This window comes from Maniola jurtina, chromosome 1 (genome assembly GCF_905333055.1).
Source record: "Maniola jurtina chromosome 1, ilManJurt1.1, whole genome shotgun sequence".
NCBI classification, from domain to species: domain Eukaryota; kingdom Metazoa; phylum Arthropoda; class Insecta; order Lepidoptera; family Nymphalidae; genus Maniola; species Maniola jurtina.
In genome coordinates this window covers 15,140,104-15,153,460 of record NC_060029.1, presented here as the reverse complement: position 1 = coordinate 15,153,460, position 13,357 = coordinate 15,140,104, and the positions used below count along the sequence as shown (strand labels likewise).

The window sequence follows — 13,357 nt, the reverse complement described above, 5'->3', positions numbered from 1 at the left end:
TTTCATCTACACATAATATAGACAGATCTAAAAAAATTATACTGACAAACACAATATTATGTAAAATTAAATATTTATAATATTTTTGGGATCACAATCACTATACAGAAAGGACGGTAAAACATTTTGTTTTAGTTAGTTGTTTTTTGCCATTTTAGTCCATATACATACCAAAATAAAATCTAAGTTTATATCACAATATTCTACACAATGCTTACATTTTAATATCTTTTTGTGAACATCGAATAAAAAAAAAACTGCTTTAAATTGAGTTTTTGTTAGGAGTCCGTTTAGTCGCTTTAACAATGTTATTTGTTACAGAGCCCGGCAAACAACTTGAACATTGACGCGATTGGCTGACGAATGGCGGGAGCACGCGGTTGGTTGATCAGTCGGCGCGGGTGCACGCGATTGGTTGAAAAACGTCGACTTTCGCTTCCCGGATTCACCAACTTTTTCCCACTACACTGCTTTAGGTCCAAGTTGTTTGCCAGGCACTATATGCTTAATGAACGCTAACTTTAGCGAGCGGAACTCTTTAAGCAAAAAGTTAAGGCGCAAACACATTACTGTTGTTTTGTGTCGCAACGATCAGGATATGCCTATGCCATGCTAAATGCTTCCACAAAAAAATACGTCTGATGTGAAATTTTATTCAGTCTGCTTGTATTTTCTTTATATTTTTAGTTTTAAGTATATATATATTTTTGGATTTCAGTTTCAGTAGCTCATTTTTGGATTTTCAAACGAGTCAAAACATAAAATTACATAATTTGTAAATTAAAACCATTAACACAGTAGTCGTGGGTGCCGGTGATGCGAACTTCAAGTTTTTAATCATCCCAAAATCACCGAACTCGTCTAAAGAAGTTTTCATTTCATTTCATTTGGGGAGTGTCTAAAATTGTCCAAGTGTTTGGTTTGAGTGCGGTTTAATATCTTTGAGGGAATAATTTACTTCAGTGGTCACAAATGAATCTGGCGTGTCGTTTTAAAAAAAATAGATATCCATACTAATATTATAAATGCGAAAGTGTGTCTGTCTGTTTGTCTGCTACCTTTTCATGGCCCAACAGTTTAACCAATTCTGACGAAATTTGGAATAGGGTTAGCTTTAAATCCTGGGGACGGACATAGGCTACTTTTTATCCCGGAAACTTGCTCGCTTAACTGATTTGTTTGAAATTTGGTACCGAGGTAGCTTGCCTCCCTGTTATTGACATAGGCAACTTTTTATCCCGGAAAATCATACAGTCCAAGGGACCTTTAAAAAACCTAAATTCACGCGGACGAAGTCGCGGGCATCCTCTAGTATTAAATATGTCTCCAATCTTTTTTTAACTGGTAAAACCAGTCATGGCTCTGGGTTCTAGTCTTTTTGAGCGTTATGTCTCCGATCGTCTTTTATTGTGTCACAAACTAACGACAGGCAATGCAACACAATAATGTGTCTGCAGCTTAAACATAAAATATAAAGCAGCTTCGAACTCTATCCATAGAGCGATTTGTCTATGGCCCACTAACAGTTCTAAACTCGTTGATGTCACGCGTCAGTTGTCTATGACGAGCCAGCGATGCGTTGTGTTCTCCACTTGTTGCTGCAGTAATGGAGTGCGTACGCGCAGTTTTACTTCCAACGAACCGCCTGCGGGCCGACGGCCGTCCATTAGCTGAAATACATGCATACATTTATGAGCTCATACACATAGTATTATCAGTATCATTCGTAGCGTGCTCGATAGTAGACACGTGCTAGAAATTGATATCTGAGTACATGGTTTGATAGATTTCTGTCAAAAGGTGAAGTTTTCAATTTATACGGGCTGACTTCTTCGACCAACGCGCCGTATTGAAACGCAACGAAGGTCGAATGGGTGAAGCTCACGGTTTCTCGCTGTTCTGTTATAGTAGAACGGTGATGGACATTGCCACACGCCCTCAAAGTTAAGGTACGCTTTGTAGACCTCAGCCGAAGTATTACCTTATGGGTGTGAATCATGGACTAAAAGTGGTTTCGAATCTTTACGGTGAGGCTGCCCAGCAGCGAGTCCTTGCTGAACCAGCCGCTGCAACACAAGCCGCTACAGCTGCCACACCTGCGGCATCGTTCTACTCACCGGGAAAGCTTCGTGCAGCGTGACTTGTGTCTCTAAGGGCGCCAGCTTGACGGTGAGGCTGCCCAGCAGCGAGTCCTTGCTGAACCAGCCGCTGCAACACAAGCCACTACAGCTGCCACACCTGCGGCATCGTTCTACTCACCGGGAAAGCTTCGTGCAGCGTGACTTGTGTCTCTAAGGGCGCCAGCTTGACGGTGAGGCTGCCCAGCAGCGAGTCCTTGCTGAACCAGCCGCTGCAACACAAGCCACTACAGCTGCCACACCTGCGGCATCGTTCTACTCACCGGGAAAGCTTCGTGCAGCGTGACTTGTGTCTCTAAGGGCGCCAGCTTGACGGTGAGGCTGCCCAGCAGCGAGTCCTTGCTGAACCAGCCGCTGCAACACAAGCCACTACAGCTGCCACACCTGCGGCATCGTTCTACTCACCGGGAAAGCTTCGTGCAGCGTGACTTGTGTCTCTAAGGGCGCCAGCTTGACGGTGAGGCTGCCCAGCAGCGAGTCCTTGCTGAACCAGCCGCTGCAACACAAGCCGCTACAGCTGCCACACCTGCGGCATCGTTCTACTCACCGGGAAAGCTTCGTGCAGCGTGACTTGTGTCTCTAAGGGCGCCAGCTTGACGGTGAGGCTGCCCAGCAGCGAGTCCTTGCTGAACCAGCCGCTGCAACACAAGCCACTACAGCTGCCACACCTGCGGCATCGTTCTACTCACCGGGAAAGCTTCGTGCAGCGTGACTTGTGTCTCTAAGGGCGCCAGCTTGACGGTGAGGCTGCCCAGCAGCGAGTCCTTGCTGAACCAGCCGCTGCAACACAAGCCGCTACAGCTGCCACACCTGCGGCATCGTTCTACTCACCGGGAAAGCTTCGTGCAGCGTGACTTGTGTCTCCAAGGGCGCCAGCTTGACGGTGAGGCTGCCCAGCAGCGAGTCCTTGCTGAACCAGCCGCTGCAACACAAGCCACTACAGCTGCCACACCTGCGGCATCGTTCTACTTCTACACACTACCCACACGAGCACAAAAAATACAAACAGGGTTCATGCATAGGAGGTTACATTAAACGAATTTGGCCATTTTTTCCGAGGATGAACAATGAACATTTCAATAAAATATTGAACATGCATAATATATTGTATTTACAGAAAATGTAACGTACTAGAAGATGGATGTAACTTTATTGTCAAGCCGATAATAGTATAGGTATAATGATAGTGAAAATTCCCCATGGTACACCAGTAATGCCTTAAGCAGACCAGATGACTCAAGGTTACTCCTTCATACCATAGAAATCGTTTGGTCTGGTCACACAATTTAGATAGGGTTTGGTCTCTTTTATTAATAAACATTGTTTAATGACACAATAATTTGTTTTCTTCCTACGAATGTCAAATTAGTGATGACAGAAAGGGAGAAATCTCTGTCTCACCAGGTGTACAATGTTTATTACAGGCATAACGCATAACTGAGTAGGTTTCTGCGGTAGTGGGGCGGTGCGGGAGGGGTGTGATGACGTTTAGTCCACTAAACAAACACCTTTTCGTTACAGGTGTTACCGACAGTCCTCTGTGCAACGCCTGCAGGGAGGTCGATGAAACACCGACGCACGTGCTCCTGGAGTGCACGGCCGTGGCAGAACAACGAGAACGCCATTTGGGATCCCCAACCTCAGTTCATGAAGCCCTCGGCAACCTGGGCGGTCTACTCGGCTTCTGGATCGAGCTTGGATGGCTGGAGTGAAGACTTCGGCGGGGACGGGCAACGCATGCACAACAGACGGAAACGTTTAAGTGCGGAAACCAGCCCGGAGAGAAGAAAGAAAGAAAGAAAGAAAGAAAACGTGACGCAAGAACGCAGTGACCCGTCAACTTCTGACAGCTTTCACCCTACCGCACCGCTTCACTACCGCAGGAGCCTAATCAGTTATGCGCTATACCTATAGTAATGCCGTATTAGTTACCCATGAGATGTTTTGGATGAAAAAAGGGGCCCATTACACTAAAACCACACCATGCAGAAAAATAAATGAACAACTTTTACGGAAATTATGGCGAAATAGATGAAAATATGGACTATGGACAAAATTGGCATATTACTTTAAGTATGAGGGACCCAAAGTAACTTTTACTACAGGGCTTTACTACAGGGCATAGCCATTTGGTCAAAATATACTCATATCACAAAACTATATTAGGATATCCAAATCGAATGATAAATAATCAAAACTTTCGTAAAGTGATAGCAAAACAAGTAATCCAATTCGAAGTTACAATATGGCGATTTGCGCAAACCATAGACTAAGGATTAAATACACAAGCCTGGCTTGAGATCTGTTTTTGTACAATGCGCAGTCGCATACACCCTGTGTTCAGGTTGGATTACATGTTTGGTGCATATTATACCGTGCTAAAGGGATAGATTCGCGTAAAAAAACCGGTTAAGTACGAGTCGGACTCGCACACGAAGGATTCCGTACCATCGCACAAGATAAAACACTTTTATGTGCAACACTGCTAGTTAATTACGAACAGCGCCATCTATGATGTGATTTAGAAAACATTTTTTTTTTGTGATGTGTGACAGATTCACGGTTTTCGGACTTTTTCCTTTACTTGCGCTATGAGGCATTGCTACCTGCTAAATTTCATGATTATAGGTCAGCGGGAAGTACCTTATAGGTTTTGATTCCCTTTTATTGACAGACAGACAACAAAGTGATCCTATAAGGGTTCCTTTTTTTAGAGGTACGGAACCCTGAAAATGACCTTTAATTAGAAGGGACCTTAAATTAGCTCTTACCCTCTAGAATAGACTTCGAACTTGATCCCATGTCGTTTAAACACTCTGAGGCAGGGCCGCGCGCCGCGCTGTATGGGCAGAGTGAACACCGAGTCGTACTGAGGACTGTTCGTGTCCTTCACTAAGGGGGTCCGGTCAGATACTGGCGCCTCCTATTATAAAGTCACGTAATTTTTAGTGAAAACCTTTTATTCAAAATAGGTATAAAGGCAGCGACCGCGAGGCACCTTAATCATGTTTTTAAAGTCAATGTCAACTCTAAGTCCTTAGTATTAAAATCGATATTGCATTGCACTATACTGACAGTTGTTATAAACATACCTGAGGGAAGGGAAACTCGAACTTTACGTAAGTATCAATCTCCTTCGGGTTGGGAACGTTGTACGCGATGCCGCGAACGATTGTCAGCTCTATGTCGTTTTCATTAAGGTCGGTATTGCATTGCACCACGGAGAACTTTCGACTCTCGTAATGGAATTTAGGTGGATTATCCCCCAAACTGGAATGAGATAACACATTTTTAGAGTAGGTTAGGTATATTCTATACGCTTGTATAGAATCTATGAATAAGCGCAAGTGTCACGAAGAGTCTCTCTATCTCTCTCGCACGCGGGCAACTTATGAGCGTGACAGAGAAAATATTGTTTTGTTTATGAAATACACACAAGTGATTACTGATAAGATACTATAAAAATACTACGATTTTTTTTAAACCTGATTTTTCTAAACGTTCACAATATATTGCAAATAAAACATGTGACGCTAGAGGTCCACGAACGTTCCGTAAATAGGTCACTCACAGATCCAAGTTTTCTAAAACTACAAGATAAGGCAAATGGTTATTGGCATCGGATTGTTCTAAGGTAGTATAATAATAACGCTAAGTTTTTGCTAGCGTTCTGTTTACACCCTGTATGAAAAACAGCGTGATTTTTGTTTTTGAAACCCATCCATCAGTCAACCAATAGTTGTTTATTTTGAAAACGTACTTATAAGCATGCTTACATTGATAAATTTATCGTAAGTTAATCATGTAAACTACTTACGCGAATAAAACTTGCAAGTGTAAACGCGGCCTATAATAAACATCTACCTCTTAGCTACGGCCACCACATCTAAGTCCTGTTTCACACTAACAGCTAGATGTTCGAAGCGATTGCTCTCAGCGATATTGCCCATCGCGCGGTAGTGGTCGCGGTTGGTTAGGCACAGTTTCAACTGGGCCGTGAGTTGTGTGTGCAGACGGCTCATGACGTTTTCATCACCAAGGCTGATTGATGAGTCGTCGGGAGGACCGCAGTCGTCGGCTGATACGACGTCGAAACTGAAAAATAATAATAGAGATAAGAAAATCTTTACAAAAAAACCGGTCAAGTGCGAGTCGGACTCGCACACAAAGGGTTCCGTACAATCGTAAAAAATATAACACTTTTCTGTTCAACACTGCAAGTTAATAAAGGACAGCGCAATCTAGATGTGATTTAGGAAGGTAATATTTTTTCGTGAACATATTTTTTTTTTCGTGATGTAACCACAAATTCACGGTTTTCGGATTTTTTCCTTTACTTTGTGTGCTTTTCAGGATTCTAGGTCAACGGAAAGTATCCTATAGGTTTTGAGTTCGTTTTCTAGACAGACACGACAGACAGACAGACAACGAAGTGATCCTATAAGTTTTGATGTACGGAACCTTAAAAATGTGATTGAGATAACGATTGCGATGATGATGGTGAAAAATATAACTTACGTATGCTCCATCTGTTTTTTGGCAGTGGGCGGTAGCGGCAGTGACTTGAGGTCCACGGTGAGACCTCCCTCCGCCGCCTCTATCAATGAATCGAAGCCTTTAGCTGCCCGAAGGTACTCCTTAGCTTGGTCTATATCACCTGAGAACGAAAATAATTAGGTGCTGATTGGCGAGGTACCTACTACTAAGCTTCAAGTTTTTTTTGTTGTGTTATATGGTTTAGTTTGTTTAGTTATTAGTATTTAGATTTCTTATATACACCACCTCCCACTGTATGTTCGCTCGTTTTCTCCCTAGCGTTAAGGTAGTCTGAAAGAGATCGCTATTTAGCAATAGACCGCCTTTTTGTACCTGCATTTTAAATTTTCTTTTTTGTAACCTGTGTGTGGTGCAATAAAATATAGCATACAATATACATACATACATATTAAGCACTAATACCGAATTTCATAGTCAAGATAGGGGCTTCTTTAGGGGAACATTCAAACCGCATGTGTCTGTGACTTACCATTCTTCTTAGCAAGTATGGCTGCCTCTTTGAACTGTTTCTGTCTGTGCATCAGCAACACGAGTTGCTTATCGTAGCGCGAGGCTGGCTGCGGGGTGGCGGGTTTGGGGGATGGACTTGGGGTTACTTTAGGTGCCACTGGGGCTGGCTTACTTGGGGACGGGCGAGGCTGAAATACAAAAACGATTGTGAGGTGTCGGTGGACACTAGATAGAAGCGAAGATGTCCTTTCGCTCACTTATATGGTTGACGATACGTGCTGCGCAGACAATAATTGGTTAAAATTAAAATCAATTATCATTGAAAAATACTTGATTATTTACAAATAAATGTTTGAAATAAAAGTTCTTGGTGTGTGATTTGAAGTCAGCTTTTTGAACTGTTCTGTCTGTGCAACAGCAACACGAGTTGCTCATCCTAGCGCAACAGTTGCTGCGGAGTTGCTGGCTTACTTGGGAATGGGCGAGACAGAAATACGCACAAAAGACATTAAGGTGTCGTTTGTCATCAGATAAAGGTCTTTGTCTCGCTCACACGAATGGACGACAATACGTGCTGTCCAACAAAGAAATAATCGATTAAATAAATAGTTAATTTTTTTGTCCCCCCTTCACCATTTTACCACCGAACTGCAAGACGTCGGGCGAGTTTCCATCCTTATGTCGTTGACATTCCATCTACACGCACGAAACGTTTTGCGTCTTCATTCCTCATACGCATGGCTAAGGTTTGGAATACTCTTCTGCGATCGGTGTTTCCTACCAATTACAATCCGGGTATCTTTATCGCGTCCCATCTTAGACCACATCATCACTTTCCATCAGGTGTGATTGTGGTCAAGCGCTTACCTATAGTGAATAAAAAAAAAAAACACAACACACAAGAGTGAAAGAGATAGCGTTCTACAAATGCGACCCAAATGTGGTAGTTTTCAGTCTTAACTTTAGATGCAATGCAACAACTTATTTAGTTCTTTTCTACACAATGTAATATCATCGGGTCATGATGAAGATGTTTTAAAAAAAATGATGATAATGATGAGGATAAGAAACAATAACTTACCCCTTCGCTAGGCAAAGGTGCATATCCGTTGGGAGTCGGTAGATCCTCCACAGGTATGGGTTTGCCTGCAGCGTTTAATCTTATAGCATCTTGATATTGCTTTACTATGCGCCCCATTCTACGGGCTTTAGAAGAGTTACCTTGCTCCTTGGATTTAGATTCTTGCTCCTAGAAGAATATGACGTTTTTTTACTAAAACTGGTGTGTGGTGTAAAATTTTCCTATAACTGAAGGGCATTTTAGCTTTATTATTTACCTGAACAACCTGAATCAATTGAAAAAAAAATCGTAATGGGTGTAATTTTCAAGATTTCCCAGGACTGATTAAGGAAATGACATCCATTCCCAAATCCAAAATGGCGCACATAATTTTTTGGGTACTTACCTGAAAATAAGCGAGTCTCTGTCGTAATGCCTCGTCGACGGTTGAAGCCGTTATCAATCCAGCTGGTTCTGGAGTGGGTTCAGGAACTGGTTCTAAGGGCAAAACAAATGTTTAGAAAAGCCGTAAAAGGGCTCAAAATAGAGCTAGGGTTTTTGGAATTTCTAGGTGCAATATTATTCGCTCGCTTTGGTGCCATTAGCTTAATTTGCTATAATCCAGTGGATTGCAAAACAATTTTGCAATTGTGCATTGTATTGTTTACATCTCCAATGTCGGAGTGAAACAAGCGTCGAGTGTTTTTTCGAAGAATGACGCGGGCTGTATGGCTGACTAGTTATTAATGAAATCAAATAGTACTGTTTCTTTCTTAATTATACACTAGAGGAATCAAATTATTTGCGCATTAAAGGTGGCTATAAAATTGCTGTAAAATATGAGTGCCACACGGTAAAAAAGTATGGTATTGCAACGCACCACCCCACCCCGTCTCGTCCCTTTGGTGCAAAGCCCGTTGCGGTGCGGCGCCGCACGACGTCGTAAAGTATCGTGTGGCATGGTAAAGCGATTTCTTTGTAGAATGAGGCAGCGGCTCCGCACGTCAACGCAACGCATCGTATGGCTTCACTCTTACCTGCAGAATTTTGCGTCTGATCCTCCTCCTTCTGTTGACTCCTTGTAGCTGCCGCGATAGCTTCTGGCGTGGGAAGCTCGTTGAGATCCATATCTTGGCCGGATCTGTACGCTTGCACTACTATCTCGAATTGTTTCACGACCTTAAGGTATTCTAGTGCCATCGCTTTGTCACCCGCGTGCTTGCTTGCGAGCGCAGCCGCTTTAAACTCTTCCTTTCGTTCTAGAACGAACAGATTTCTATCAATCGTATGAAGAAAGATGAGGTATAGTAGAAAGGAATGTAAATATAAACTGTTAGGAGGTTAAATACGCTTCCAAGACTCGAAAGGGCACTAAACGGTGGATTTTTGCAAAAAAAAATTGTATGAAGACATCACTGTAGTGAGATTCCAAATAAACAAAAATTTATAAAAAATAGTCGCGCATCTCGTATGACTTTTGAGCATAAGGTGAGTTTTGCTGGTATTAGAAGTCAATACAAATAGCAGATTTTTTTAAAGAATATTTTCCCCATTCCCCTCCAACTAAGTGTAAAGCTTATGTTAGTAGTAGGTACTACAATAGGCAACGGGTGGGACTTTGAACCGCCGATCTTACGGAATTCAGTCTGCTCCTCGACCATTGAGCTATTGAGGATATAAAGATTAAACTACACTCACTCAATATAAACTGCAATCCTTGCTGTCTAGCGGGATCCAACTCCTCAACATTAGGTGGTGGTGGAGGTGGCTCCTTAGGTTCTGGGGGTGTTGGGGGTCTTTCCTCTGGTTCTGGAGCGCTTGGTATTGATGTGGAACGACGGGGTGGGACGGGAGGTTGTTCAGGGGGTGATTCTGGGGGTGATATTGGGGTAGGTTGTGGTGGTTGGTCAGGTTTCCCGAGGCTAACCGGTGGCGGTATATCTTCGTCTTTGATTGGTCTGCCCGCTTTCGCTTGTTTTAATAGATCGTTTAGCGTTTTGATACCTCGTCCATACCTGTGGAATATTAAGCATACTGGCGCATGTTACATCTATTTACAATGCACCTAACATAAACTTTGCCAAAATGTCAAACTTTATTGAAACTAGCTATCATAAGAGCTACAGAAATTAAATACAAAAAAGCGAGTTTAGGAAACACGTCATACGGTTTTATGACATAGATTCTTATATTAAAAAATATACTATCATATATTGACTGAATTATCACTACTCATAAATGCGAAAGTGTGTTTGTTTTTTGTTTTGTCCTTCAATCACATCGCAATGCAGTAACAGATTAGCATGGTTTTTTGCATGGATATAATTAAAGACCTGGAGAGTGACATTGGCTACTTTTTATACTGGAAAATCAATAAGCTCCCGGATTTTTAAAAACCTAATTCTATGCAGACGAAGTCGCTGACACCAGTTAGTCATTAATTAATCAATTATATTAAGAAATACAAAAATGCAAAATAATGCAAGGCAAAATAATATGGGCCTTCAACTTGACATAAAAAAGTTTGGCATGACCATGAGGACCCAAAGGTGGAGTAAGACTGGGAGCTATAGAGCGCACTTTGACTTTGTTCAGACTTAAGACAATGTTAAAACGAGACAGCGTTATACGCCTGGCATAAATCTATCTCGTTTTAACTGAAACTTAAGTCTAAGCAAAGGCAAAGTACGCTTTAAGTCTATAGATTTCAATTTTCAACCTAAGAGTCCCAAATTATAACATCATCAAAGGTTGCCTGGTAGAGATTGCTCTAAGCAATAAGGCCGCCTTTGCACACAATTGTATTTTCTGTTTTCTTCCTTCTGAGTTTTTCATTTACATGTTTTTGTGTGCAATAAAGACTTCTATCTATCTATCATTTTGTGTTATATTTATGTTTGAATGTAATGATTTTATTCTGACTAAACTTTTACCATTTGTAATCTCACCTTCTAGCCTTACTACTTTCCCCACTCTGCTTAGCATTTCTCTCTGCTATAGTATAGTTGGATATTCTCTCTTGCAGCAAATTGACAGTGCTGTTAGACGAACTGCCGGGGGGTGGGGGGGCTGGCCTGGACATACGCGGTTGTTCAGTGGGAGGGGCTTCATCATCCAGAGACATATCTTGTAGTTCTCTCAGTAAGTCTGGATCATCTTCATCACCTGGAATAGAGTTTTATTATACACCTACCATTTACCTACCGTATAAATACATGCAGTGAGATGACTCATTGCTAGGAATGGTGACCCCTTCCATTAATTATTTAATGATTAATAAGGGGGTTTTCACAGGGCTAGGCATGGGAATATTATCATTTCGAGAAAAACTCTGTTGAGTTTTTTAGTGTTTTTATGTGTTTTAAGTATAGTATTTTAAGGTTTTTCATTTTTGTCTTGTTTATTGGCTAGTATAATTGCATTTTATGTTTAATTTTATAGGCATCTACCAGATATACATCAAAACCCATATTATAAATGCAAAAGTATGTTTGTTTGTCCTTTAATTCGGCAACAGAGCAACGGACAAACTTGATTTTTTGCATGAGTATGGTTAAAGACATGAAGAGTGGCTTATGATGCTACAGCATTCCCAACCAGTGAAAACTTATTTTGACGATTCAAATGCACTTGTAAAAGTTTACTTAAATAAAAATCTATTCTATTCTATTCTACTCTACATTTTATACTGGAAAATTAACAATTTCCCAGAGGATTTTTAGAAACCCAAATCCACATGGATGAATTTACGAGCACCAGCTAGTAAATAATAATACCTGACACTTCCTCATCAGATGGTATATCTCTCAAGCTGGCAGCAATCATACTGTCCAGGTCAGCAACCACCTGTGGCACCTTCTTCTTCGGCCGTGGTTTACCGCCTCCACCGATAGCTGCCAACTCTGCCTCCAGGTCTATATCATCATCTGACAGATCCATTGGTTGATCATCATCATCTACATCTGGGATGTCTAGCAGGCCAAACTAAAAAAGAATAGGTCATTATTCTAATCACATAGACTATTATATATTATTATGCTATTTATTTATTTAATGACTGTCCATGGTTTCACTTCTGTGGAAATTTTGAACTCAGCCATCTTCATTCACTACATTATAAAGAGAATGTTGGTGCTAAAATTCAGCTTTCTAGAAAGTAAAGGCCAAAGGCTGGGCATTGATGTATCTGTCAGTAAGTCAACTTTTTCTTTTAACTAGTTTTTATATGTATTGAATTAATAATAGCATAGAATGATGACTTAGGCTAGAGAGGCATAAGAGATGGGCAAGGACACAAAGGAGGCTTCAAACTTATTAAAGTAGATTTTTATACAGCTATATTTTTTCCAAGTTATGTGATGTACAAGTTATTAACATACTTTTTGTCTGCAATGCCAAAATTAAGTGAGTTTGAGCCTTATACATACATTTATAGATTAACTTAACTTGATTTATCTTTGTAGTACATAGTCAGTATAATAAAATCCTTGAAGACAGTTAACATTCCAAAGATTAGCTATATGAGCATTGTTCAATTAAGGAAATCCTTTATTCTGATTATGATGCTGTATTACTTCAACAATCCTAACTAAAAATAGAGCATAGATCATAAGGCCGGATGAAAACTAGCCTATAATCACAATATAATGACTCACCTGTGATAAATTGCCTCTTTTACCAGAGCTGGGTTTTTTGTACATTTTGTTTACTTACACTTGCTATTGACACAAAACACTATAAATTATAATAGGTTTAAAATTTTAGGTTCACTTTTACTATATTATATTATGTTCACTTGTTATAAAACCTTATTATTGTTTGCTTGCGTTGATAAACAACACGATAAGGGAACCAAAGCAATCATACAAAATGAAACAGTAAAACAAATACGTTGCCTCAAACGTAACAATTTAGCCCTTAAATTAAAGTACAGAACACTCAATTACACTGTCCAATACATTCGAATAGTCAGTATTATTCTCCGAAGCGTTAATCGAATCAATTTAAAAGCTTGATTTTTGTTATTTACACAAGTTTTGGAAAAAAGTAAAATAGAAGAAGTAAAAGAACTCTCATTTTCATTGGCTGTGTCACTGTCAATGATAATGGCAATTGGCAATTTTCAACCAACTGCCAAACCTTGGATGAAGGA

At 40.8% G+C, this 13,357-nt stretch overlaps 1 protein-coding gene across 3 annotated transcripts; it reads right to left on the bottom strand.

Moving 5' to 3' along the window:
• Window positions 1–1,331: 1,331 nt before the first annotated feature.
• LOC123874159 (coiled-coil and C2 domain-containing protein 1-like) lies at window positions 1,332–13,310 on the bottom strand. Of its 3 annotated transcripts, none has more exons than XM_045919413.1 (14): window positions 12,861–13,310; window positions 11,982–12,189; window positions 11,154–11,370; window positions 9,904–10,220; window positions 9,243–9,464; window positions 8,612–8,703; window positions 8,227–8,394; window positions 7,165–7,333; window positions 6,657–6,795; window positions 6,003–6,233; window positions 5,231–5,408; window positions 4,910–5,061; window positions 2,970–3,090; window positions 1,332–1,670 (listed from the first exon to the last, which is right to left on the bottom strand). In XM_045919413.1, the coding sequence occupies exons 1-14, from the start codon at window positions 12,903–12,905 to the stop codon at window positions 1,551–1,553; spliced, it is 2,379 nt and encodes a 792-aa protein (XP_045775369.1). In that variant the 5' UTR covers window positions 12,906–13,310; the 3' UTR covers window positions 1,332–1,550. The 3 variants fall into 3 exon arrangements, 2 of the variants coding, with proteins under 2 accessions (XP_045775369.1, XP_045775433.1); XM_045919477.1 differs by having other exon boundaries at window positions 1,333–1,670; window positions 2,970–3,060; XR_006797884.1 differs by lacking the exon at window positions 2,970–3,090 and adding an exon at window positions 2,118–2,918 and having other exon boundaries at window positions 1,537–1,670.
• Between the last annotated feature and the right edge of the window lie 47 nt (window positions 13,311–13,357).